Consider the following 25859-nt stretch of genomic DNA (forward strand, 5'->3'; position numbering starts at 1 on the left):
GGCAGACTATAACGTTGCTTGCAAGGCTGTAAGAGCACTCCCATGTAGTCTTACCTTTCTTGGAACAGGAAGGTGTAACACAAAGCAAACTTGGTTGTGATAAGGGCAAAACAGAGCTGCTCTGTGCTTTTTGTACAGTGCAGCTTGTAAGCCTGATCACTTCACTGTTGTCCGTTTATGCAACTGTTGCAATCCCTCCACCTAAATTATGTGCTTAAACATAAACATACAGCTAGGCACAACAAAGTCTTAAGTTTGTCCATGGAGGTCCATGATGCAACAAGCTGCACCAATGCACCTTACTTTTGGTGCGAAAGGGAAGTGGAAACAAAAGAAAACCAACTGCATTGAATATTGATCCACAGAACTCTGAAAAGCAAGATAAGGACTACTTGTTAGGAAGCTGCTTCCCTAGAACTTGGCTCCACACTGCCCATGAATGAGCTAGTGCAGCACAAACAGCACTGTCTTACTGGTGAGGATGCAGACAGCTTCTCTTCTGTCCCCCCTCCCCAAGTTCCTATCTTGAAGACTGCACCTGAAGCACAGTTACATGCACATCTGCCTGTGCCCATGTGCACAAACACACTTTATGTGGGCTGAGATCTGCTGAGGGCCAGGGAAGAAGGCCTGCTCCATTCTGGCTACCCTGGAACCAGCTGCAAGGCTCACAGCCTGCTTTAAAGAGCCACTGAGGAAACTCCTGTTTTCCAGCTGACCCCTATGGAGCTGCCTGTTTCACGCTGCCTAGAGGGTGAAGTGAATATCCACAGCACTGATGATTTGGAGACCAGTGATGCTAGGGGACCACTACCAAAGAGTGTCCTCTGGAGGGCACAGAAACCTGGGTAATCTGAAAGCATACCTTCTTCTTTTATCTTCTGAGAATCCATTTTCTTCAGCCACTTCTGAGCCTCCTCAATGGTGCCAATCAGTTTGTTGGCATGTTCAGTTAGTGTTTTTTCAGCTGAAATGGAGCACAAATAACAATTCTGTGAGAACACCAGCTGGGAGATGGACAGCAGCTAAAAGCCAAGCACAAAGCTTGCTGCAGGGCAAGAAGTTTCAGTCACCAGTGATCTCATGTGCAGGCAAATTCACTAAAGGGAATGAAACTGCATTTCACTCAACACTCCTAGCACTGTCAGAGGAGTAGCTCTCCATCCTTATGCTGACCCTTGTACCTACAACTCATGAAATCTCTCTGGCTTATCTGCTTTTGGGTATTAAAGTTCCTGGCTTTCATCATCTTTGTGGAAGTACACAAGCTGAAGTAAAGCATGGACCTGAGGTCTTGCAACCCTTGTCTAACTGCACCATTTAGGGCTTTAAAACAATGCTTGTTATGAAATGAGGGGGAAATAATCACAGGCTCACAGGATGTTAGGGGCTGGAAGGGACCTCCAAAGATCCCCGAGTCCAGCCCTGCTGCCAGAGCAGGACATCTCAAAGGCAAATGATTTCCTTAAATGTATTTTGACTAAGTAGAAGGAAAAGGTAACATCCACCAGGAAACTGTCATAACAAAATGAACTAGCACTTAATTAAGCCTACTCCATCACTATCATGGCTCATTGAGCAGAAAGCTAACTACATAGCAAGCCAAACTTTATGGGCTTCATCCACACAGCAAAGCTTTCCAGTAGGAATCAAGAGAAAGCTTACACCTGAAGACTACAAATAATTGGTCACTTAAAATGAGGTTAAGTTCTTCATTAAGTTACCATGTATTCCACTGCTCAGAGCTGATGAAGGTATCAACTATCAGTTTTCCATCACTGTCAGGGATCACAAGCAAAGTGACAATTTGACAAGGCTGGTGGATGTCTACCACTGAGGCCAGCAGCAACGTTTTGATTTCAGCTGTCACCTTCCCCAAGCAATCCTGCTCCTAGGCTACTCAGTGAGTGATTCAACTCTGCTTGTCAAATCAGCATAGAATAAATGCTTTAAGTATATGGGGGCCAAGGGGGTGGATAAAAGATCAAAATATTTATCTCTCAAGCACCATAATTTCCTGAACTTTATAATACCAGGGTGGCCCTTGTGTGCCTGACAACCCACAGATTTCTGCTAGAGTATCCACTTTTGTTCAGCTCTAGCAAAATTCTAGGGCAGACTACTCAGAGATATCCTTAACCAAAGATTCCAAGTGCTCTGAACACTCTACCCCTGTCCATCCCAATTACTATGGCTGGCAGAACTAATTAAGGAGGAAAAGGCAGAAAAATCAGTGAAGATTACCCGGTCTAACAAACCAGGCTGCTGTAACACCGTACAGACAACACAGCACATCTGCTCAGGTAGTTAAAACTCACTTCATGATTTACTGAGTGCTGTTCGATTTACCTTACTATCTGATGTGTTGCCCTGTGGTTGGAAGAGGTGAGGAGAGATTTGTTCTAGTACTTTCACCTCTATCAGCTCCTCTTTTCCTCAGCTACCTGAAACACCTTTACCACAGTAAGCTCTTCAAATGAAGCCTTTTCAGCTGTGGAGCTTTGGTAGCAAATTAAATGGTGCAAAAGAGGAGAGGAAACATCCTACCTTCAGCCCAAGCTTTTCTCTCATAGATTTCCTTTACTGCATCGCTGATCTTCTGGATGTTCTCGTTGATTTTTGTTTGGCACAAGTTGGAGCCCTCTTTATATGCTAGATGGTCTTGAGTGTCAGTCTGTTCCGTGATGGCCTCCACCACTTCCCGCCCATCAGAGATTAGTGGCTCCATCTTTCTTTTGAAAAACTCACTGTAGTGCTGGTAGGCTGCACTATTCCTCCTGTGCCTGTCCGTGAGCCTGTGCTCTGTGTAAGCCTTGCTGGCCTCAGACACTGCATCTCCTTCTGCATGCAGCTTTCCTTCCCCATGGATCTCTGTGGGTGTCACAGCCTCAGCGGTATCTGCCTCCATGTCTCCTGACTGGCTGAAGTAGTTCTCGGAGCTCTGGATAAATCTGATTCCACAGAGGTCACACTGGGTTTGGTCAATATCTGCTTTTTTGAAAATCCCTGATAAAAATTCCTCTCCTTCCACTGTAACAGGCCCAGCTCTGGAGCAGCTCTTCCTTTTCCACTTCATGCACAGGCAGATGAAATGGAAGACGCGCCGCAGCTGGCGCTGAGCAGACGCTTTCTGCTCTTGCTTCTGCTGCCTGCTGAGTGCAATGACTTCCAGGGGATCCCTTTGGTCCTCTAAGCAATGAACTCTTTCCAGTTCCTTTTCCAGTTCCTCACTATATTCTGTCTTATCCAGAGAGGTCACAAACCTGTCAAGGTTTATGGTTTCATACAGGATGCCCCACACGGGCGGATGCCCCATGTCCCACTTCCACCGGCAGTCAACCAAGTGCTCCGCATCTCGCTCTGCCAGCAGCTCTTGCAGGCTCGCAGCGATTTCTCTTATGTGTGTAGCATCACTGACCTGTTCCACGAGCCTCAGCAACCTTTCAGGCACTTTAGAGGGAGAGACTTTTCTCATAGATCTCAGCATGGCCCTGATTTCAGGAAAGAGCTGGTGTAGGAAGGATCTACATTTAGAACTCTGCACCTGGTCAGCGTTCAGTAACATCACTAAGCACAGCACCACCGTCCGCTCAGCCTCCCCTGAAGTCACGTAGTCAGGATCCCTAAAAGCATCCAGAAGGACGTTGAACTCCCCATAAACTCCACACAAAACCTCTGTTAGGTAACAGAGATGAACACTGAACTTCTGCACAGCTACACAGACATCCTTTGGCCTGTACTCCTGGATAATGGAAAAGGTGTCTCTAAATTCCTTGGTCCGGTCCCTGCTTCTGAACAGAAACTCCCAGTAATGGATGAGAGCAATGTAGCTCTTGGGAAAGCAGAGAGTGATGTTCTTGGAGAGACGCATCAGGACAGCACAACAGAGGATATACTGAAACTCCAAGAGCATCACTGTGTTCCCTATGCTTGGAACCAGGTACCTGGTGCACTTCTTGACCAGGACGTTCATGAAGCGGAAGAAAAACCTTTTACAGTTTTCTGGGTTCTTGTGGACGTAGAATTGCTCCAGGGAATTTTCCAGCAGTCGAATGAAGCACAGGTGTGTTCTGCCTGTACTGTCAGCATTTTTGTCAGGTAGCAACATGCCATGCCTGCCCTCCAGTCTTTTGGCCTTTCCTGCTTGCCCTTTACTCTTCAGGGAGTTTTTTGCCTCTGACAGAGCGAAGTTCAGCTCTTTGTTGTAATCATCCTCTTCCTTAAAAAGGAGTTTCTCAAATTCTTCAGGGTACCCTGAAGATAAGATGCAAGCCTGCATGGCGTGTAGCCATAAGTCAGTCGACTCTCTTCTGGCTGCTGTGCCTTCATTTTTGAACTTGTGAGTGATGTACTCCTTCAGTACTGCTCTACAGGGCTTAGAAATATCGTTGCTGAACTCCAGGGTTTCTTTGCAGGCCTTTGGGTTCTCAGAGAGTATTCTCAGATGAAAATGGCTGGGAAAAAACACTTCTAGAAGATCTCTGCACAAGGCAAACTTGTCAGCAGCCAAAAGGTCATCAAAGCTTTTGCACTGACTCAGCATCTCTTTAGGGAAAGTGTGAGTGGCTTCCAGCAGCAATCCATTTATGGCCACCAGATGCATTTTACACTGAAAGATCACCTTTGCTTCACAGCGCAACAAGGGCGTGTGGTAATCCTGGCAGGCTGGATCTTCACACTTCAAGCCAACGATGAACCTCATACAGATACCAGGGTAATGCTTTTTCAGTAACTCATGGGTGATAGAACACAGCCTGCTTAAGAAGTGCTGCTTCAAAGCTGTTTTTACCTCCTCTGTGCCTACTGAGAAGCCACCTTTTGCCTTCTTCTCCTTTAGGCTTGACTTGTCTAACAAAAACTTGAGAATGGGCTCAGCTTCATTTTGAGACACATGGCAACTGTCACCTGTTGGGACAATCCCAAAATAGGCAAAGCATGACTTCACCATATCTTTCTCTGCGTTGGTGGCTATCTTCTTCAGACTCCTAACCAGACTGAGAAGAGCCATCAAGCCACGAGTTGCCATTAAGAGCATCTGCTGCTTGGGAATGCTGCAGTGGGACAATGCAAAGAGAGCTTCGACTGCTCCAGCAGAGTGATTCAAAGACAGAAACTGGTAGTACGCACTACTCAGCTGTCTGACATCTCCCTTCAGAGAGCCCAGCAAAAATACAGCCTCAGCAATGCCAGACTTCTGCTGGGTTTGCTCACACAGGTCTAGGGCTTCCCTCAGGATTGCCTCCAAGTCCGGCAGGTCCAGGTCCGGGTAGCGAGCGGCAGCAGCGCGTGCCGCAGCCAGCAAGCAGGACGCCCGGAACTCTTTGGTAGCCGTGAGGTTGGCTGCTTCCAGGGGAAAGCCATGCTGCTTCATCAGCTTGGCAGCCTCCTCCTCTCGCCCTTCCCTTCTCAGTAAGTCTGCTGACTGGCGCAGGCAGCCACGGGACTTCAGGAACTCCAGCTGATCCTCCACGTCCAGCTTTGAAAGGACCCGCATCATCTCCTCGCTCCTGTTCACGCTCAGGTACTTGGCAGCTGCTTCCAAATACAGCTGATTCGCTGTACAGGAGAGTTTGGAAGCCATTTGTCCTCTTGCATGCAACATCTCCTCGTATCTGAAATGACAGAGACATCACTGTACTACCAGAGGCAGCTAACTCAGACAAAACCAAACCACCGCAACACTGTGTTTTAAAGTAAGCCCCTAAAACGTTAAACAAAGATCTGCCCCCTGAAGCTGTTCCCTCAGAAAAATGCCTCCAGTGATGCCTGCCAGGTGAAGAATCATCACATGGTATTAAAAGACCTACAGGAGGAATACAGTTACAGCATCAGGCTGAAGAAGATCGCTGAAACTGCTGGTACAAACAAGATCACAAGGTTTACAGCACCACGGAGTCTTTCTCCAGGCTGTCAAATCACTGTAGAAGTTATGTAAATCACACTCTGCCAGTAATCATCTTCTGTTTATTAAAGGATGCCTCAATATAGAATGGGGGTTTGATATGAACAGAAGCCAGAAGGATATAAATGCAAAGTTCAATGAATTCTCCACGGGTCAATAATATTCTGGGTCAATGTGTACCTTCACAGACTGCTGATTACTGAATCACAGAATGGCTCAGGCTGGAAAAGACCTCAAAGATCATCTACTCCAACCTCCCTGACAGGGGCAGGGACACCTCTCAACTAGATTCAGCTGCTCAAGGCCTCATCCAACCTGGCCTTCAACACACCCAGGCAGGAGGCCGCCACAACCTCTCTGGGCAGCCTGTTCCAGAGACTCACCACCCTCCTACTGAAGAACTTCTTCCTAGGATCCAGTCTAACCCTGCTCTCCCTTTGCTTCAAACTATTCCCCCTTGTGCTACTGCTAGACCCCCTGATGAAAAGTCCTTCTGCCTCCTTCCTGTAGGATCCCTTCAGGTAGTGGAAGGCAGCTCTAAGGTCTCCCCAGAGCCTTCTCCAGGCTGAACACCCCCAGCTCCCTCAGCCTGTCCTCACAGCAGAGCTGCTCCAGCCCTTGGATCATCTTTGTGGCCTCCGCTGGACTCACTCCAACTCCAATACTGTGTTCTTCTTAACTGGACACAGTATTTGTCTCACCAGAGCAGACTATAGAGGCAGAATCCCCTCTCTTGCTCTGCTGGCCATACTCCTGATGCAGCCCAGCACAGGATTTGGCTTCTGGGCAGCATGAGGGCACTGCCAGCTCATGGTGACCTTCTCATCAACCAATGCACCCAAGGCTCTTTCTTCAGAGCTACTCTCAACCCACTCTGCACCCAACCTGGATTTGTGCCTAGGACTGGCCCAACCCAGATGCAGGACCTTGGAGGTTGTCTTGCTAAACCTCACACAGCTGGCACTGGCCCACTTCTCAAGCCTGTCAAGATCCACCTGGAGGCATCCCTTCCCCATCATGTGAATCCACCACACAGCTTGGTGAAAAGTCTCAATTATTAATTATTACTGGTTGATAGGAATGTCAAATATCCCCTAGTCCAGCCTTGCAGAAGTATTCTCTCCTGTGTGCCAAGAATGAGTAATTCTCTCCTGATGAGTAAATTACCATTAGCCTTTCATCATCATCTTTTTCATGCGAAATGTGGGAGTGCAGATTTCTGTACCTATGCTGAGCAATTTGCCTGAATGGTTTGGGGAGACTGATTTAAAACAAGTCATTATTTGGTAAGGGGACTTCAATACTCCAGCTTTATGATCAAACTATTTCTACACAGTAAGCAAGCAAAGAGTAGCTGTCAATGGCTCCATGTCCCAGTGGAGGCCAGTGACAAGCAGAGTCCCTCAGGGATCAGTCCTGGGACCTGTCTTGTTCAACATCTTTGTGGGTGCCATGGACAGTGGCATTGAGTGCACCCTCAGCAAGTTTGCTGATGACACCAAGCTGTGTGGTGCAGCAGACACGCTGGAGGGAAGGGAGGCCATCCAGAGGGACCTGGACAGGCTGGAGAGGTGGGCACAAGCCAACCTCAGGAGGTTCAACAAGACCAAGTGCAGGGTCCTGCATCTGGGTTGAGGCAACCTCAGGCACAAATCCAGGCTGGGCAGTGACTGGCTGGAAAGCAGCCCTGAGGAGAGAGACTTGGGGGTGCTGGTGGACAAGAAGCTCAACATGAGCTCTCAGTGTGCACTTGCAGCCCGGAAAGCCAATCAGATCCTGGGCTGCACCAGGAGAAGTGTGGCCAGCAGGTCGAGGGAGGTGATCCTCCCCCTCTACTCAGCCCTGGTGAGACCCCACCTGGAGTACTGCCTCCAGTTCTGGAGCCTCTATTACAAGGAGGATCTGGAGGTGCTGGAACGTGTCCAGAGAAGGGCCACGAGGATGATCAGAGGGCTGGAGCTGCTCTGCTATGGAGACAGACTGAGGGATTTGGGGCTGTTCAGTCTGCAGAAGAGAAGGCTCCAAGGAGACATAATTGTGGCCTTCCAGGATCTGAAGGGGGCCTACAGGAAGGCTGGGGAGGGACTGCTCAGGATCTCAGGTAGTGACAGGACTAGGGGGAATAGAATGAAGCTGGAGGTGGGGAAATTCAGGCTGGATGTGAGGAGGAGGTTCTTCCCCATGAGAGTGGTGAAGCCCTGGAATGGGTTGTGCAGGGAGGTGGTTGAGGCCCTGTCCCTGGAGGTGTTTAAGCCCAGGCTGGATGAGGCTCTGGCCAGGCTGATCTAGTGTGGGGTGTCCCTGCCCATGGCAGGGGGGTTGGAACTAGATGATCCTTGTGGTCCCTTCCAACCCTGACTGACACTATGAATTCTTATAAAAAAACCAACCCAAAACCCCAGTTGTCATCATTCAAAGCACATCACAAAGGATTGCAGAGAAGGTGTGTTAACTGTAAGCCTTGCTAGAATTCTAGTTGGTGCACATATCCTTTACAAGTCATCAATTAATTCAGGTATCAGGAACGGTGTGGCCAACAAATGAACTGTTTTTGCACAGGAGAATGTGCTACTGAGGTCACAGGGCTCGTGCCAGATACAAAGGTCTGTCAAAAAGATACCAATACAACCAGTTTGTTAAGCACAGTGCAAGGCAGCTCTTAGAATTGTATCACAGAATCACAGAAGTGTTAGGGTTGGAAGGGACCTCAAGGATCAGCCAGGTCCAACCCCCCTAGCCATGGCCAGGGACACCTCACACTACAGCAGGTTGCTCACAGCCACAGCCAGCCTGGCCTTCAAAACCTCCAGGGATGAGGCTTCCACCACCTCCCTGGGCAACCTGTGCCAGTCTCTCACCACCCTCATGGGGAACAACTTCTTCCTCACATCCAATCTGAATCTCCCCATTTCTAGTTTTGTTCCATTCCCCCCAGTCCTATCACTCCCTGACACCCTCAGAAGTCCCTCCCCAGCTTTCTTGTAGCCCCCTTCAGACACTAGAAGGCCACAAGAAGGTCTCCTCGGAGCCTTCACTGTCCAGAGCCAGCACAGGGAAGATGGTATGGAAAAGTTCAACTCAGAGGCTGGGACCTGGAGTCTGTCAGAGATGCAGAGGAAGCTCCTCATTTAAATTGTTCTTTACTCTTTTGTTAGAGAATCTGAGAGAAAAATATTCACTTGCCACACCTGCTGCATTATGAACCATATATCTATACCCTACAAGTGTCAGTGACGAAGTGGTTAGATTCATCACTATTTCACTCTTAAGTATTAATACTCTCATTCAATGTTTTGCCCTTTTTACCCTAAGAAGCTAGTTCAGAGGACTGGCTGAAAGAGAGCTTGAAAAGAGAAGTGGTGATTCTGCCACTTTCCTCTGTCCTGGTAAGACCCCATCTGGAGCACTGCATCCAGCTCTCAAGGCCCCAGCACAGGAAGGATGTGGACCTGATGGAGCAGGTTCAGAGGAGGGCCATGAAAATGATCAGGGGTTTGGAGCACCTCTGGTACAAGGACAGGCTGAGGGAGCTGGGGGTGTTCAGCCTGGAGAAGAGAAGGCTCCAGGGAGACCTTAGAGCAGCTTTCCAGTACCAGCCAGTAAGGGGACTGCAAGAAGGCTGCAGAGGGCTTCCAAAGACCTGCAGTGATAGGATGAGAGGCAATGATTTGAAACTGGAGGAGATTTAGGCTGGATGTTAGGAAAGTGTTTCTTACTATTAGAGTGGTTGAGCAGTGGAAAGCTTGCCCAGAGAGGTGGTTGATGCCCCATCCCTGAAGATACTCAAGGTGAGGCTGGGCAGGGCTCTGGGCAACCTGATTTAGTGGAGGATGTCCCTGCTGACTGCAGAGGGGGTTGGAGTGGATGACCTCTGGAAGTCCCTTCCAACCTTCCTTCTACAATTCTATGATTCAAGTTTAGTGGTCATGGTAGTTGTGTTAAGGCTGGACTCAGTGATCTTAAAGGGTTTTTTCCAACCTTAATGATTCTTTACATAGTAACAGAGCCTGGGAAAAATGCCCAGGAAGATGAAGCTACTCCCTGCTCCAGCTGCAAATGCAGGAAAACACTTTTGCTGCCTTACCCTTCCCCAAGTGAGAATTCTGACACCGTTAACTTTGCCTCATATGAAACACAAGTCTCCAGCCAAAACTCTTGTGAAAAAGTTTTTATGGGGAGCCAGCTGCATGATGTTGAATTTAGGAAGAAGAAAAGAGAAAGAGAACCTAGTGCCACCTTGCAAGAGATACCTTTCCACTGCCTTTGCTGCTTCTTCGTAGCGCTCCTCCTGACAATACATTTTAACAGCCAGATCAAACTCCTCAATTTGTTCATAACACTCAGATGCTTCTTTGTAGCACTGGATCTTCTGATAGTAAACTGCAGCATCTTTTATCTGCAATGCAGAAGAAGTCAGGAATGAAACTGAAGTGCTCTGAACAGTCAAAACTACAGGAATAGCATAAATTTAGTAATTCCATCACGTAGGTGTCTCACAGAAGCACACTTTAATGAAATGTAATTGAAGTATCTGAATGTAATCAAATATTAACCATCATTAAAACTGAACAGATTGGGGTTTGGCTTTTTTTTTTTTGGGGGGTGGGGTGGGGTGTGGAACCAAACAACCAAAGCTTAAAAATATTTGTGTCTGAAAAACTAGAATGTGAAATTAAAAATACCACACAGGATTTCCAAAGTCCTCCTTATTCACACTCAGCTCTGCCTGTCGTTAAAAAAGAAACAAACCACCATCACACACACTTCTGTTGACTTGCAAATGTCTCAGTAGGAGTAAAAGCAAAGCCCTGATGGATATAGAACGGGAGCCCTGACTTCCCATCTTAACCTGGAAATATCTGGGAGCAATTGCTTTGCATTCTTTTAGTGGCAATGCCCTGCAAATGGTCACAACAAACTGTTAAATATCCTCAGGCACTTAGAAAATGATTGTTAGTGCATCACTAAACCCTGGCAAGTTTTAAGGTTCCATTTTGATGGTTGCAATCTATGAAGATTCAGTACCATCAGAAGATTGAAGCAACACCCTAAGTTTCAGGAAACAAGCCATAGAGTAAGTCAGTAAGTCATTAATTAACTTGCAGCTGCACAGCAGAAGTGACTGGTGGCGACGTCGGAGGAAAGTCAAACCTAGGTTGCCTTACTGCGTCGCTGGCCTCTTCCTCCTTCTCCTGGCAAGCCCAGCTAAGGAGCTGGTTTAGTTCACAGAAAACTACTGTTACTTTGGGAGTAGTGGCAGGGGGAAAGAGTTGCAGGAAAGTGAAAAGGGTAAGGAGAGGATATTTTAGAGGGTTTAATACCTTTCCTAACTTTTTACACAGCTCTGCACAAAGCCGGAACTCCTTTGACTGAAACAGACATTTCAGGGACAGTTTGGGTTCTCCACATTCCAAGTAAGTTCTGGCCAAAGCCAGATATTCCATCTGTTTTTCCCTGTAGGAAGTAAGAGAAAATTACCACTTACATCCAGATTAGGTTTAGGACCAGGCAGGATCACATGATCTGTCACTGAATCCAACCAGCACAGATGTCCTGCATTCCTCATTTATAACCTGGCGAGGCATCACCTTGCAATTAGCTGTGTTCTGGCTGACACTGCTTGCCCAGAAGTCTGTGTCCAGAATCTCACTGCTCTGGCAGTAAAAAGCTTTTCTTTGTTCTCTCTAAATTCTCAAATTAAAGTATACTTGTGTGGTTTTGTGCTGCCTCTCCTAGCTTAACTTGCTCCCTCCTCCTTCCCTTCTGCTGTTTAGCCCAAATGCTACTAAAGACAGCAAGCAAATTTGTTCTCAGCCTTTGTTCTATGTAACTAACAGCCCCAGCCTTTCTAGTAGCATCACATCTATTTTCTCCCCAGACCTAGACTGAATTCATCCCCCTGGAGTCTGAAGAGCCACAGCCATACAGAGCATTTCATATGAGAGAGCACAGAGGAAGCTTACTTACGCTTTGCACTAACACCTCTAACAAAAGACACAACCACTTTCACAGCTTCATTATTGCATATGTGCAGTCAACTTAACATGTTGCAATACACCCAGCTCCTTCCCCTCTAAATTTATCCAGTTGACAAGCACCCCAACTTATAGCCAAGCTCAAAAAAAAGTAGTTTTCAGTCACATTAAAAAAAGTTTATGAGCATACTTCCAGCCAGGACCACTAACCTGTAACAGGTAATTAGAAACCTCAAACCTTGATTAACTCCAGCAACAACATTCGTCAAGAGCTTCTCCCTTCTCCCTTCAGTGCCACCTTCCTCTGCTCCAGTCATTCCTTACATGGTCTGCTACCCCTGCTAACTTTCAGATTCCTCAGCATGAAGAGGAGTTACTTCACTTAGGTCTAGAGTCCTCCCCAGGATGGATTTTTTTCCCTGTCTTATTTGAGACAAGTCCCAAACAGTTTTTCAGCCTCTTCAGGAACAACAAGCTTTCTCTCCTATCAAACTCTTGAGCTCTTCTGCTGACAGGGTGAATTAAATGATTCATCTCAACATTTCTCCTTCTAATACTGCCCTTTGGTGCAGACCTAGTTCTGCTTGCTTAATTTAGATTGACTCTGACACTAATTTTACCTCAGAGCTCACTTATTGGTTAGCAGCTCTTCTCCCCCATGTACACAACATCATTCCTCCTTCTTTATTAAGTGAATATTCAGAAGGATTAACTGGAGTTGAGCACTGCTGATGGCATACACTCTTCTCTCTAAAGCCTCTTGAGGTAACTCAGATCCTGTTGTTTTTCTCTCCCATGACCAATAAGCCATTTCAAGGGCCACATTTGGCTTGGACAGCTCCTGGTGTATGATTGCTTTCACTAACCCCCCAAAGGGAGCAGTGCCTCAGATCCCAGTGGAGCTGTGCCAGACTTTCCCATTTCTTAAGCCTCCTTTGCTGCCCACAGAGATGGAAGACATTTCACGTGCACAGTTCTCCAATGTCTCTGGTCCAGTCCTACAACTGTGGTGGGAATCTTACCCTGCACAAGCCCATGAGATCTTGGCACCACAGAATGACACTTGTTCATCTACATATACACTTACCTGGGGCTACATTTCTTGGCATGCACCTTGAGAACAGCATCATGTGCCAGGGCCAGTTTTGACTTCTCAGCTGCTCCTCCTTTTTGGTAACATTTGGCTGCAACCTGGGGTGAAATCACACACAGCCTTCACCCACATGCATCCAGCTCATGGCTTATATCACATAAAAGCAATACTTAATTTTACAGTCCCTGCAAAACAGAAAGACTGGCAGGGTGCCTGAAAGAAGGAAAAAGGTAAAGCTTTTCTTTCCGTCCTAAAAATACACTGCAAAGCTTTCAAGTCAGTCCACAAGCAGCTACCACAATTACAACTTTAATTGCTATGTTTTATATGGAAGTAGTGAAAGCAAAAGACCTGGTAGGCTGAGAGAACAAAGAGCACTTGCAATTTGAACGATGGCCAAACCCATTAATTGGTAAGGCACCAGGCACCTAGCACATAAATTAACAAAAGCTAGGAAAACCAAGGTGTGCAAAGTTAGATCTAAAAGCATGGAATAATTATTCATGCTTTTACCATATCAGGCCCTTTCTGTGGTCAACTAAACAGAAAGAATTATCATGCTCCTAGCAAGGTTTGTTTCACAGGCTCACAGGATGTCAGGGGTTGGAAGGGACCTCTGGAGATCATTGAGCCCAACCCTGCTGCCACAGCAGGACCAGAGAATCCAGCACAGGTCACACAGGAACACATCCAGACAGGGCTGGGAAGGCTCTAGGGAAGGAGACTCCATAACCTCTCTGGGCAGCCTGTTCAGTCACCCTCACAGTGAAGAAGTTCCTCCTCATGTTGAGGTGGAACCTCCTGTGCTGTAGTTACATCCCTTGCCCCTTGTCCTGTCACAGGATGCCAGTGAGAATCTGTTGAATGAGTTCTCCTCTCCTGTTCTGCAGGGCTGGTTTTTGTACATTGTTTCTGAGACTCGATCTCATGTGCCAGTGGAAGACTGAAAAAGTGAGTAGGAAAAAACTGTCCATTCCCTCTCCCCACCCAACTAAGGCAGGCTCATGTAGAGAGATGAGAAACTGGCTAGCTGAAAACAAGGGGAAAACAACAACATGACATTATGCTCAGCCTGTGGAATTTTTTGTCACAGAATTTTGGTGATATGAAAAAGTCAGACTTCAGAAACTAATGGACACCTCAGTGCAAGAAAGATCTGGCTGTGACAGCTCTTCTGAGTCACAAAAGCCACAAAATATGCAGGTGCTTGGAACTTGGGAACATACCCTGGCAAAAAAACAACAATATCACAAGAACCACAGACTGCTAGGGTTTGGAAGGGACCTTGAAAGATCATCCAAGTCCAAGCCCCCTGCCATGGCAGGATCACCTGACTCACTCTGCAACACCACTATCTTTATGGTGGCCATTAATTTCAGAGTTGCTTCTGTTTGGAAACTGCACACTGCAAGCTACCCTTAGGCCTGTTCAGTCTACCAGATAATCTCTTCCTAATGTAGCAGTAATGAGCACAGATCAGGGTTATAAAGAACAGAGAATCACAGATAATCTAAGCTAATACATTTCAGATTTCAAGATGATTTTTTTAGATCTAAATGTTTTTCTGTGTCCATTGAGGAAATACACCTTGTGGTGGGTTTTGCTGGTTTGTTTTTAATTCCAAGGGAAGCTAAAGACAGTCTGTATAGTGCCCCTGAGGACAAGGACAGAAGATCTAGAGAGATCCCTTAATTCCTTGTCAAGTAGTTCAAGGGTGATGTTGTCCTGGCTGGGTTTTGCTTCCATTCCATTAGCTGTCATCCCAGAGCTGGATTGCACTAACTATCAATGTGGGAAATAAAAGCCTGTAAAAATTCCATGTTCTTTAAACAGGAAGGGAATAAAAACATCATTTTGCTACTTTTTTGCCATTTTACTAATGCCCCCTTGATTGTTACATGCTGTTCCTGAATGTGTGTTTTGCATCCAGCCCTAATTGGTCCCTGAAAGAAAAAAAACCATAAAAGGGCTCTGAGATCATCACCCAAATCAATACACTTCCAAGAAATGTTTTCATTTTGCTGCAGCAATGTGTTGTAATGGGTTTAGGTTGATGAATTCCAGTCAGTTCCAGTTGTTGCTAGTAATTGTTTTCTCTTCTAATTGTGTGCATTAAAATGTTTTTCTCCTCACTGGACTGCACATTTATGAGTAGTGAATTTAAGATCACAAACAATAGGCTTGGCTCTTGCTCTCTTGCAGGCTTGCTCCCACATCTTGCTAGTCATTTACATATAGTCTGTAGACACCAACACAACTACAACCCACAAGCTAAGACAGACTACTGCAGAGCACCTGAAAGTTTACAGAGAGTTTTATAGATGGAAAGGTTAAAAAAAAAGAGGAAAGTTTCCAAATAGACAAGAATCCTTATTTCAGATAAACACATGTTCCTACCTCCCAGAACTGATGTTTAGCATAGTAGTCTCCCTGTGCAATCCATTCTTCTGGAGTTGAAGTTTTAGCAAACATGCTGTCATCCAAGTCTGGAAGGTCAGAAGTAATCATTTTATATTAGAATGGATAAACCTCAGAAACCACTCAGGTACCACAACTAAGCATTAACATCTCAGAATCATACAATTGTCAGGGTTAGAAGGGACCTCAAGGATCAGCCAGGTCCAACCCCCCCTGCCATGGGCAGCTACACCTCACACTACAGCAGGTTGCTCACAGTCACAGCCAGCCTGGCCTTCAAAACCTCCACCACTTCCCTGGGCAACCTGTGCCAGTGTCTCACCCCCTCATGGGGAAGAACGTCTTCCTCACATCCAATCTGAATCTCCCCATTTCTAGTTTTGTTCCATTCTCCCCAGTCCTATCACTCCCTGACACCCTCAAAAGTCCCTCCCCAGCTTTCTTGTAGCCCCCTTCAGGTACTGGAAGGCCACAAGAAGGTCTCCTTGGAGCATTCTCTTCTCCAGCCTGAACAACTCCTCAGTCTGTCCTCATAGGATAGGAGCTCCAGCCCTCTGCTCATCCTCGTGGCCAAGGCCTTTATGATTTGTGCTCACAGCAGTAATGGTAACTGTGAGAGAAAGACATTTTATCCTTTCTCAAAAGGGAAAAGCAACACTTTGGGTATGGGCTAAAAATAGCTTCACAAACCATGCTTGCTTTCTGATGAAAAGTGAGGAAATACAGTGTCTTTTAGAAACCAAGTGCTTTCACTTGATAAATCTCCTCTTTTAGCTGGGATGGTTTTCCATGAACAAGCTTCAATGCTATGCAGGTGTGACAGATGCACTTCTGTTTGAACTAAATGGATTTTGGTCTGGGCAGATGCCCAGCAAGTTAACCAGAGTTAATCCTATTGTGTGAGACTTTCAGTGGGAGCACAGCACCAAAACAAAACAAAAAAATCAGCCAGCTTGGCTGGAGATTAAGCTGATCAGTGGCTGAAACTGTATAAACACAGCAGAAAATCTGACTACAAACCAACCACTTGACACTATAAATATCTGCAGCTATCAGAGTCCTTTGAGCTCCTCCTCCACAGCAGCTGGCTGAGCAGTGGGGATCTCCCTTTCAGTAGGGATCATAAAAATCATAAAAGAGTTAGGGATGGAAGGGGCTTTTAAAGGTTATCTAGTCCAACTCCCCCTGCAGTGAGCAGGGACATCTTCAACTAGGTCAGGTTTGTCAGAGTCCTTTCCAACCTCACCCTGAATGCCTCTCAAGAGGCTGAGAGATCTCTTACCTAAGACCAGGCACCAATGGGTTGCTCAGTGACATTTTAGCATGCATGTAATATTTAAGCTTAAGCATTAATCTTTGTATTGCCTACTAACTTTACAGGTAGTAAATCTGCATTGATCACCAATCCATCACTACTTGTTAAATACTTTACCTAACTAATTTCCTGGTTAGAACTCAATCAACTGTTACATCAGGATCTGAGCGATCTCTGAGTCTGCCTGCAACAGCAGGAAAAGTTACACTAATGAACTAGCAATGCAGTTATGCATAAACATACACAACTCATCTTTCTCATTGCTGAGTGACAGGAGACCCACTGCAAGGGGTGGAAATCAGTGACCAATGCACACTGTTAGAGAGAGCAAGGAATTGAACCTCTTATTGCAGAGTCTAAAAAGGAAGCAAGCAAGAGTATCCTGTCCTGTCTGACAGTCTTTTAAGCAAGTTTTAGGACAACTTTACCTTTCTTTTCATCTGCTTTGACAACCCTGACAAAATCTCTTTTGATGAAATACTTAAAGGCTGGGGCTCGCTTGTCGCTGTCTTCATCAAAGATCCACAGATTGACTCTGGCCCTTGTAACAGCTGTATACAGCTGTTTCAGTTCTCCATTCAGCATCTGAGGCAGAACCAATCAACAACAAAAAAGGGTAAATGAAATGCCAGATGAGCTAAGCTGTTAGAAAATCATCACACTGTGCAGTCATAAGAGAAACAAAGGCATACAAAGAATGAAGAGCAAACAGCAGAACATCCTTTAAGTAAAGAAGTCTATTAAATGCTATTTTTTTTCCAATTACAGAAACCCCTGTCCAGCAAATTTGAATCCAACTACTGCAGGTGTGACAGTTCATTTGTAATGTTAATAACTTGCACTCACCATACAAAATATCTGACTCACTTGATTCTAAGTTTCCTTAATTTCAAGGTAGTGACACCAGTCTGCAACCTGGCTACAGCAGTAATAAATATCGACAGGCTGATTTGCTGTTTCCTTTAACCACAGCTGCTCTCTACCTATGCCTGAAGTCTATTACATGCAGTTCTTGTTTTCTTATCAAATTACATCCACAAAACAAATCTTATCTTGCAAAAATAAAATTAAAAATGTGAACAATGACCAGAAAGATAAAGCAGCACCAACAAAAATGGAGCTACAAGAAATTTCCCTGCTTCTAAGATCTAAGAATTCAGTTTAGCCTTCCTATGCCCAACACTTAGAAAAACTCACCTTGAACATTTCTACATTAAAAGGAGTTCTTTTCTGTGCACCAGCAGCATCCTCTAAAGGAACTTCCATTAGTGGTTTGCTTCCTACTTGCACATCTGAATCAGGAGTGTAAGAAGAAATGATCTTCCATTCTTTATTAGCCTAAAATATCAACAGAATGAGGTTTAGTTGTATGTAGTAATCACTACTGGTCACACAGGAAACAGTCATATACTGTGACTGACCAATGCACCTGCAGGAAGAAGGGTGAGAGTGTGTGTGTTGCTGGAGGGAAACGTCAGGGAAGAATGTAAAGCATAATGATCAACTTTCATCAAGAAAGCTGGAATTCAACTCCATGCAAGTGGCAGCTGTATGAGATAATGACTGTACAACCTTCCTGGGCTGCCTATTCCAGAGTCTCACCATCCTCCTACTGAAGAACTTCTTCCTAAGATCCAGTCGAAGCCTACTCTCCCTCAGCTTCAAACCATTCCCCCTTATCCTATTCCCAGATACCCTTAGGAAAAGTCCCTCTGCAGCCTTCGTCTAGGATCCCTTCAGGTATTAGAAGGCAGCCATGAAGTCCCCCTAGAACCTTCTCTTCTTCAGGCTGAACAAGCCCAGCTCCCTCAGCCTATCCTCATAGCAGAGGATGCAGTGTTCAGGGTGGGGTCTCACAAGAGCAGAGAAAAGGGGCAGAATCCCCTCTCTTGACCTGCTATATTATCCATGTCTTGTGGTTTCAGAATACTGCAGTATCATTCCTCTAAAACCACATCCTATGCAACATCTGATACATCTAATAAGTAAATCTGATATTAAACATGAAAACCTCCTTGGGCGGGCTATAAATTTTCAGCTAAACTTGCAGATACACCTCTACAATGGCCAATCCATGGGGAAAAAAGGGAAACCAGCCTCACTCTGGACAATGCTCATGGTTTAGTCCTAGGGCTGAGGATTCTCCTACAAATCCCAAAACCACAACAGGCAGACCATGTGTGGGAGTGTGCCAAGTGTTGGGCCAGGCAGCTGCCTGCCAGCATGGGGCAGAGGCAAAGGTAAATGGTGGCTGGGTAACACTGACAAGTTGCAACCTGTCATGTCAAAATCTGCTGTCAAAGACATGCTGGATCTCGGCCTGTAGGTCAGAAAATGCGGAGGAGTGAAATACCTCTGAATCTGTGAAGAAGTTGTAAAGAAGTACATCATCAAATTCCAAGCCCTTTGCCTCATAGATTGTCAGCACGAGTGCTAAATTAAGTTCCTCAGGTATCCTCTCCTTTGCAGTCTCATTTGCTACTAACACCACCTGTCACAAAACACATTAATAAAAACAAAGTATTAGGAAGAAAAAGGTAACAGCTGCATAGAGAAATGGAAGAATAGAGCCTGTCTTCCTCCACTGCTTAAACGGAGATAGGAAAGCATAAAAACTCATCAGGATAACGCAAGATGCCCCTCAAAAACCAGAGCACACTGAACACAGACACTGCAGCACACAGAAGGAAAGGTCAGGAAGCTGCCACTAGGAGACTGACAAATGTGTGGTACATGCAGACAGTTGTAGATCTGGTGTTAAGAAAATTTGGAGTTAGAGAAGGACAGACAACGTCTGATGCAAAAAAAAGAACAGACAGTGAGAGATATCAACAAGCAACAGAAACCAACACAATAAAGGTTTCTAAGTTTCCAAAGCATAACTTCTCAGTGAGATTCAAGGGCTTACAGAAAGGAAGTTGTGGGCAGTGCATATAAAGCAATGATGCAGCAACAGAGCTGGAAGAACCTGCAAAGAGTTGTTTATCCAAGGAAAACAAACCTGATGTGCTCCAAATTCAATGGGCTGTGTTTTCCTTTTGTTGCCCCTCAGCAGAATTGCCAGGTCACTAACACTGCAGGACTCCAGGAGGGTAGGTTTTGGTCCATCAAAGAGCCCACAGTCCTTAGGAAGTCGATCAAAAGACTCCGGGAAATAATGCTGAAGCAAATCAACCACTCCGGATGCTAAACGGAGAATACCTGCAAGAGGCACAACAGAGAAGTTCAGCTCCAGCCTGACTGCCTCAGACTCTCTCACAAACACACTTTGGAAAGACTTTGTTGGAATTCTGAAATTAAGTCAGAGAAGAGAAACTGTAAGGTCCACTTTGTTTCTGCCACTTTGAGGGTATCTCATTCTTTGGCCTGTAAAGATCACAAAGGCTTAGCAGGGTCCTCACAACTTGAAGATCGTAAATGAGAAACAAGAAAAGCAAAAGTAGCAAAGTAGCAAAGTCCAGTAAGCCAGGGATAGGACAACAGAAATGATTATTGCTTAGGTTGTCCTTCCAACAAACACAGGCACAATGTGCAGCAAGCATGACTGTTGAAAACACAACAGTTTTAAAAACATTCATTCTTAGGTTTCCAGTTGAGATGTCAAAAGGACCACAGGAGAACCACAGGAGAACCACAGGAGAACCACAGGAGAACCACAGGAGAACCACAGGAGAACCACAGGAGAACCACAGGAGAACCACAGGAGAACCACAGGAGAACCACAGGAGAACCACAGGAGAACCACAGGAGAACCACAGGAGAACCACAGGAGAACCACAGGAGAACCACAGGAGAACCACAGGAGAACCACAGGAGAACCACAGGAGAACCACAGGAGAACCACAGGAGAACCACAGGAGAACCACAGGAGAACCACAGGAGAACCCCAAGGATCATCTAGTTGAAGCCTCCCTGCCATGGGCCATAAGCCTGCTGGAAAAAGCTGACCATCTGATCTCTTCAGCACCTGGTCACTTCAAAATGCTTTGAATTGGCCAGTAGAAAATGTCAAGCATTAGTGAAGAGCACAGGCTCAGACCACAGCGGAACGTGTTGCCCTTACCTGAATGGGACCGGTAGTTCTGGTAGAGCTGATATATCCTTTTAGGCTTTCTAACACGCTGCTTCTTGCTCAGGGAGTTCTTGCTTGCATAATGAAACAGTGACCTCAGATCACTGAAGCGAAAAGCAACGCCCTTCATGATGCTCTGGGCAGTGTCCCCAGTCAGAAACATGGCATTGGGGTCGTTGATGCACTTCATCAGGAGCGCTAGCTCAGCCTGGGTGAAATCCTGTATCTCATCACCATAGAACTCGTGGATGGACCACGGCAGCTCCCCGAGCTTTGAGAGCCTCTGAGACAAGTTATACAGCAAATCCTCTTCGTCGAAGTAGCCTCTCTGGGACCGGATCTGCTGGTAGAGGCAGAAGAGCTGATAGATCTCACTCCTGTCCTCTGTGAAGTTCGGGGATCTCTTTCGGCCGAGCTTTTTGTACTGCTCCTCAGTAAGTTTACCCCCAAAGCAACTCAGGGCCTCGAAAGACCCTTTCAGAAAGGATTTAATTTCTTTCCAGACCAGTGCTGGGTTGTACAAGCTTTTACCTTTGGTCATTTTAGGCCATATTTCGTTTGCAAATACATCGTAAGTCACAAACGTCCGAGGATCGCTTTCCCTGGAGTAAGCATCTGCAGCTCCATCCTCACTGTGTTCTACTTCGACATCATCATCTTCATCCTTATCCTGCCAGTTAGGTATAACCAAGTCTTCCTGAGCGCTCCAACCGACAATGATTCTCTTGAGGCTTCCGTCCTCGTTTCTTGGAAAGAAGGGGTCAGGCAAAGATGCATCCAGTAAGAGCAACAGCTGCTTGGAGGTGACAAACAGGGGGAAGTTTTCATCTTTAATGTCTTGTAGCCTGTGAACATTTGGTTCCAGAGGCTTGAAGTGACTGGTCACCTTGGAAGACTTGCTAAGTTCAAGGAAATTCTTCTGAACTTCTTGGCACAGGACAGGATTTTTTGTCACAAAGATCTGGTGAAGGTGCTCCAGCACGTTTGATGGTTCTGCACTGCGTATTTGGTCTTCATGATCATCACCTGGATTCGTTTCTGCACCAGCTGTGCCTGCAGGAACACTTTCATCCTCATTGTCCTGATCTTGCTCATCACTCACCTGCTCCTCACTCGAATCCTCACTGTCCTGCTCTAGCTCACTCTCTTCCCTCTCTCTTTCAACCTCACTGCACTGTCTCTGCTGCCACGTTTGCCTCTCCAGGAGAGGGCTGTTTGCCAAGGTAGCTTTTTCCCAGTATGAACAGAATTTTTTCCAAAGCCTGTACAAGCAGCAAGTTGTCTTCCCTGTCCCACTTCGCCCAATTAAGATGATTGGTTCCATGGGCTTTGGATTGAGATCAATGACCGCATACTCCAACTCCCCGACTCGGAACGGGTACTCCACAGAAGAATGCACATCGTTTATGATGTTAAGTGCCATGTTGGTACTGAAACTGTGAAATTTCATTATGTTGTACTCCAGCTCTGCAGGGCTGGCTGGAGGGAAGTACTCGGGTATGGTGCGCTCCTTGGACTTGAGCGCCTCCGAGTCCTCAACATAACAACGCGGCACGCGCCTCAGCGTCGTCACGCTGTGGTTCTGCTGCCCTCCGCTTATGCCTTTGAGCTTCTTCCTCAGGATGCAGGACAGGCCACGGTTGTGGGAAATGCAAATATTGTCTAGGACACGGTTCAGCTTGCAGTGGTCCAGAACAATGGCCCAAATCCGGATTATTTCTGTGTAAACTCTCCCCGACTTCTCAGGCTGACTTTGTGTCTGTTCTGTCTCCATGATCTTTTCGGCACTCTCACTGCAACGAGGAGAAAAATCAATTGCCAGTTCCCACAGCATTCTGGCACCTTTCCCCAGCTTGGCTTCAAACAGCTGGATATCAGCTTTCAGGTGTTTCAGTGGCTTCTGAAGGCCCTTAGTCCACTCCCCATTGCCAAGCTGCTTAATTGTCATTATAGTTCTAGTTTTCAAGTAATGAGGCACAGCTTTGCTGCCCAGTGTCTTCAGCATTTCAGGAGTGCACTCTATTTCCCAGGTCATGTCATCAAACTCCTGCACATAGGTCTCAATGTCCAGAATCTTCCCTTTCTCTGGTTCTTCCTTCTCTCCATTAGGCAGGGCCATACTGAATTCCCTGGCTTCCTTGGTTTTCTCCCTTCTGCCCTCAGGATAAGCCATGCTTCCACAAGGTGACGAGGACTCACTTCCTCCCTCTTTCAAATGAGTCCTGGCTGACATTGGCTTTTGCACCAGAGGATGGCCTTTCTTCAGGCTGTCACCCAGTTTCAGCTGCTGAATTAAAGCTGTGATGGCCTGCACTAGACTTTCCTGCAGCGTTAAGGGACTGTTTACTCTTTCTGTTTCCTGCTTCACCAATGGATCTTTTTTTGTCTTTACAGAACTGGGAGATTTTAAATCACTCTGTGCTGCATTGCCAGCTGGTGCCTTTAACGAGGACCCAGACGAAGAACGCCCTGCACTCTTGGGTTGTGAAATCTCAGAGGCTGGAGCAGGCTTACAAGTTTTAACCGACTGCCCTGCTCCAGCCTGCCGGTACCTCTTCCTCTCCAGCACAGCGCTGCTCCAGGCACGCAGCAGCGGGTCATTCTTTTTTATTCCATGCCTCACATCTCTTCCTAATTTGTTTTTTATGTTGAAGTTAACATCAAATTTGGCCAATGACTCCACTATCCTAACAGACTGTTTTGAAAATCCTCTCTGAAAGAGAAGATGCATCACTGTATCTCCATTATCATCTTGCACGTTTGGGTTAAGATATGGGAAGTCAGAAGGGCTTGAAGCAAAGAGATTAAGTAGATGGCTCAGGATGCTGAAACTGGTGGCATCTGAAAGCAAGAACGGGGGCAAAAAAAAGTTTTAAAAAAGCCAAAACAACAACATAAAAACCAAGCAGACAAAACTAATAAACCCAAACAAAAAATAAACAAAAAGCAATCAAACAAACCAGCCCAAACAAAACCCTCAAACAAATCAACCCAAGCAAGAAAAAAACCCAACCAAACCAAGCCAAACAACAACCCCAACAAACAAAACCAAACAAAAAAATTAAACAAAACCCCAAACACACAAAAACCAAACCCAAACCCCCACTTGATTTACAAGGCTGCTTTGTAGGCCAACAATTTTTAATGCCTTTCCCTCCCCCCCAAAGCTATTAAACAAAACCCAACCTGTTTTTAAAACCAAGAGAAAGCTACATTTCATGTTTCTAAACACAGAATCACAGAATTGTCAGGGTTGGAAGGGACCTCAAGGATCAGCCAGGTGCAACCCCCCTAGCCATGGGCAGGGACACCTCACACTACAGCAGGTTGCTCACAGCCACATCCAGCCTGGCTGCAAAAACTTCCAGGGGTGAGGCTTCCACCACCTCCCTGGGCAACCTGTGCCAGTCTCTCACCACCCTCATGGGGAACAACTTCTTCCTAACATCCAATCTAACTCTCCCCTCCTCTAGCTTGGATCCTTTCCCCCTTGTCCTAGCGCTACCCAACACCCTAAGAAGTCCCCCCTCAGCTTTCTTGTAGCCCCCTTCAGATACTGGAAGGCCACAAGAAGGTCTCCTTGGAGTCATCTGTTCTGCAGACTGAACAACCTCAACTGTCCCAGCCTATCCTCGTAGGGCAGGTGCTCCAACTATGCTATCTGAAATGTCTCCCTTCTCAGCTTTTCTAATATTCAGGGGAAACAGCAGCAAGGCAGTAAAGCTTTAGAAATACCTAGTGCTGAAATTTTTCCTGTAGCATCCATCAATTTAATTCCTTTTTAACCTCTGGCTGCAGACAGATTTCATTCATCTACCAGCATCAGCCCTGCCTGCTCCCCAGGCGTGCTGGTGATCTGGACCAGCAGCAGGTCTGGGGTCATTTGGTTCACTGGAATATGCTACCCAGAAGTAATCTGCTGCAGATAACTTTGGTTTACTAAAATAACCTGTGGCTAACCCAAATTATTTCCAAAGTCCCTAGAACAACTTCCTACAACCTAATATTAGAGCTGGGGGTTGTTCAGCCAAGAGAAGACTCCGGGGGGGGGGGGGGGGGGGGGGGGGGGGCGGTGGATCTTGGAGTTGCTGTCCAGTAGCTGAAGGGATCCTACAGGAGGGCTACAGAGGGACTTTTCCTAAGGGTGTCTAACAATAGGACAAGGGGGAATGGTTTGAAGCTGAGGGAGAGCAGGGTTAGACTGGAGCTGAGGATGAAGTTCTATCAGTAGAAGGGTGGTGAGACCCTGGAACAGGCTGCCCAGGGAAGTTGTGGATGCCTCCTGCCTGGGGGTGTTCAAGGCCAGGTTGGATGACGCCTTGGGCCACTGAGACTAGTTGAGAGGTGTCCCTGCCTATGACAAGAAGGTTGGAGTAGATGATCTCTAAGGTTCCTTCCAGCCTAAACCATTCTGTGATTCTGTAAGGATGCCTGGGGATAAAAAATCCCAACCAAACAGAATAAAAAAAACCTGAAAAGTAGTATTTAAGAGCTTTCTGGATGTAGGCCAGATAATACATGTGATGCAGCCAGATTATATATGTGAAACATTTCTAACTGTAAAATAGTGACACAGCAACATCACTGTAAAAAAAAGTCCACCTCAAAAAATGTACCCAGTTAAAACCACTTAGAAGATGTTGTCACTGGACTTCTTGGTATTTGGGTATAACAAATTTACAACGTAGATACTGGCAGCAGCTATGCTCTCAGTTTCTCTAAACCTACTGAATGACATCCTTGTGCTTTAAAAATTAATAAATCCAGTATGATTTTAATCTCTCAACTCTTAAATTAAAAAAAAAAAGACATTTAGAATTAAACCTGATCTGGAGGATTAATTTCTTACATATTTTTTATGTAAGCCCTATAGCTCTTTAGCTCACTGCTCCTCCGAAGAAAACTTTGATTTTCAACTGCACAAAAACTGGGAAACAGATTTCAGATGTTGCTGTGGGATTTCCATCAAAGTGTGCTCCCATTCCCTTCATTCCCACTTTGCAGGGTTCTGAAGAGGAGCCTTCCTTTCCAAATCAGCTTGACTGAAAACAAGAATATATTCAACAAAGCAGCTTGATTCACCT

The 25859-nt window shown here is 46.0% G+C and overlaps 1 protein-coding gene across 1 annotated transcript in view; it reads right to left on the bottom strand.

Annotated features, from left to right (window-relative positions):
• Window positions 1-25859, bottom strand: part of TRANK1 (tetratricopeptide repeat and ankyrin repeat containing 1) — a 52204-nt gene that overhangs the window by 1246 nt on the left and 25099 nt on the right. The window contains exons 13-23 of the mRNA XM_068152717.1: window positions 20767-23616; window positions 19705-19904; window positions 19057-19194; window positions 17901-18041; window positions 17132-17288; window positions 15368-15456; window positions 12965-13068; window positions 11224-11356; window positions 10153-10298; window positions 2548-5612; window positions 866-967 (exon numbers count right to left, since the gene is read on the bottom strand). Coding sequence (XP_068008818.1) covers window positions 866-967; window positions 2548-5612; window positions 10153-10298; window positions 11224-11356; window positions 12965-13068; window positions 15368-15456; window positions 17132-17288; window positions 17901-18041; window positions 19057-19194; window positions 19705-19904; window positions 20767-23616 — 7125 coding nt within the window. The remainder of the gene's footprint in view (window positions 1-865; window positions 968-2547; window positions 5613-10152; window positions 10299-11223; window positions 11357-12964; window positions 13069-15367; window positions 15457-17131; window positions 17289-17900; window positions 18042-19056; window positions 19195-19704; window positions 19905-20766; window positions 23617-25859) is intronic.

This window comes from Melanerpes formicivorus, unplaced genomic scaffold (assembly GCF_026170545.1).
Source record: "Melanerpes formicivorus ecotype bairdi unplaced genomic scaffold, bMelFor1.0.p_v2 SCAF_24, whole genome shotgun sequence".
In the NCBI taxonomy this organism is placed as follows: Eukaryota; Metazoa; Chordata; class Aves; order Piciformes; family Picidae; genus Melanerpes; species Melanerpes formicivorus.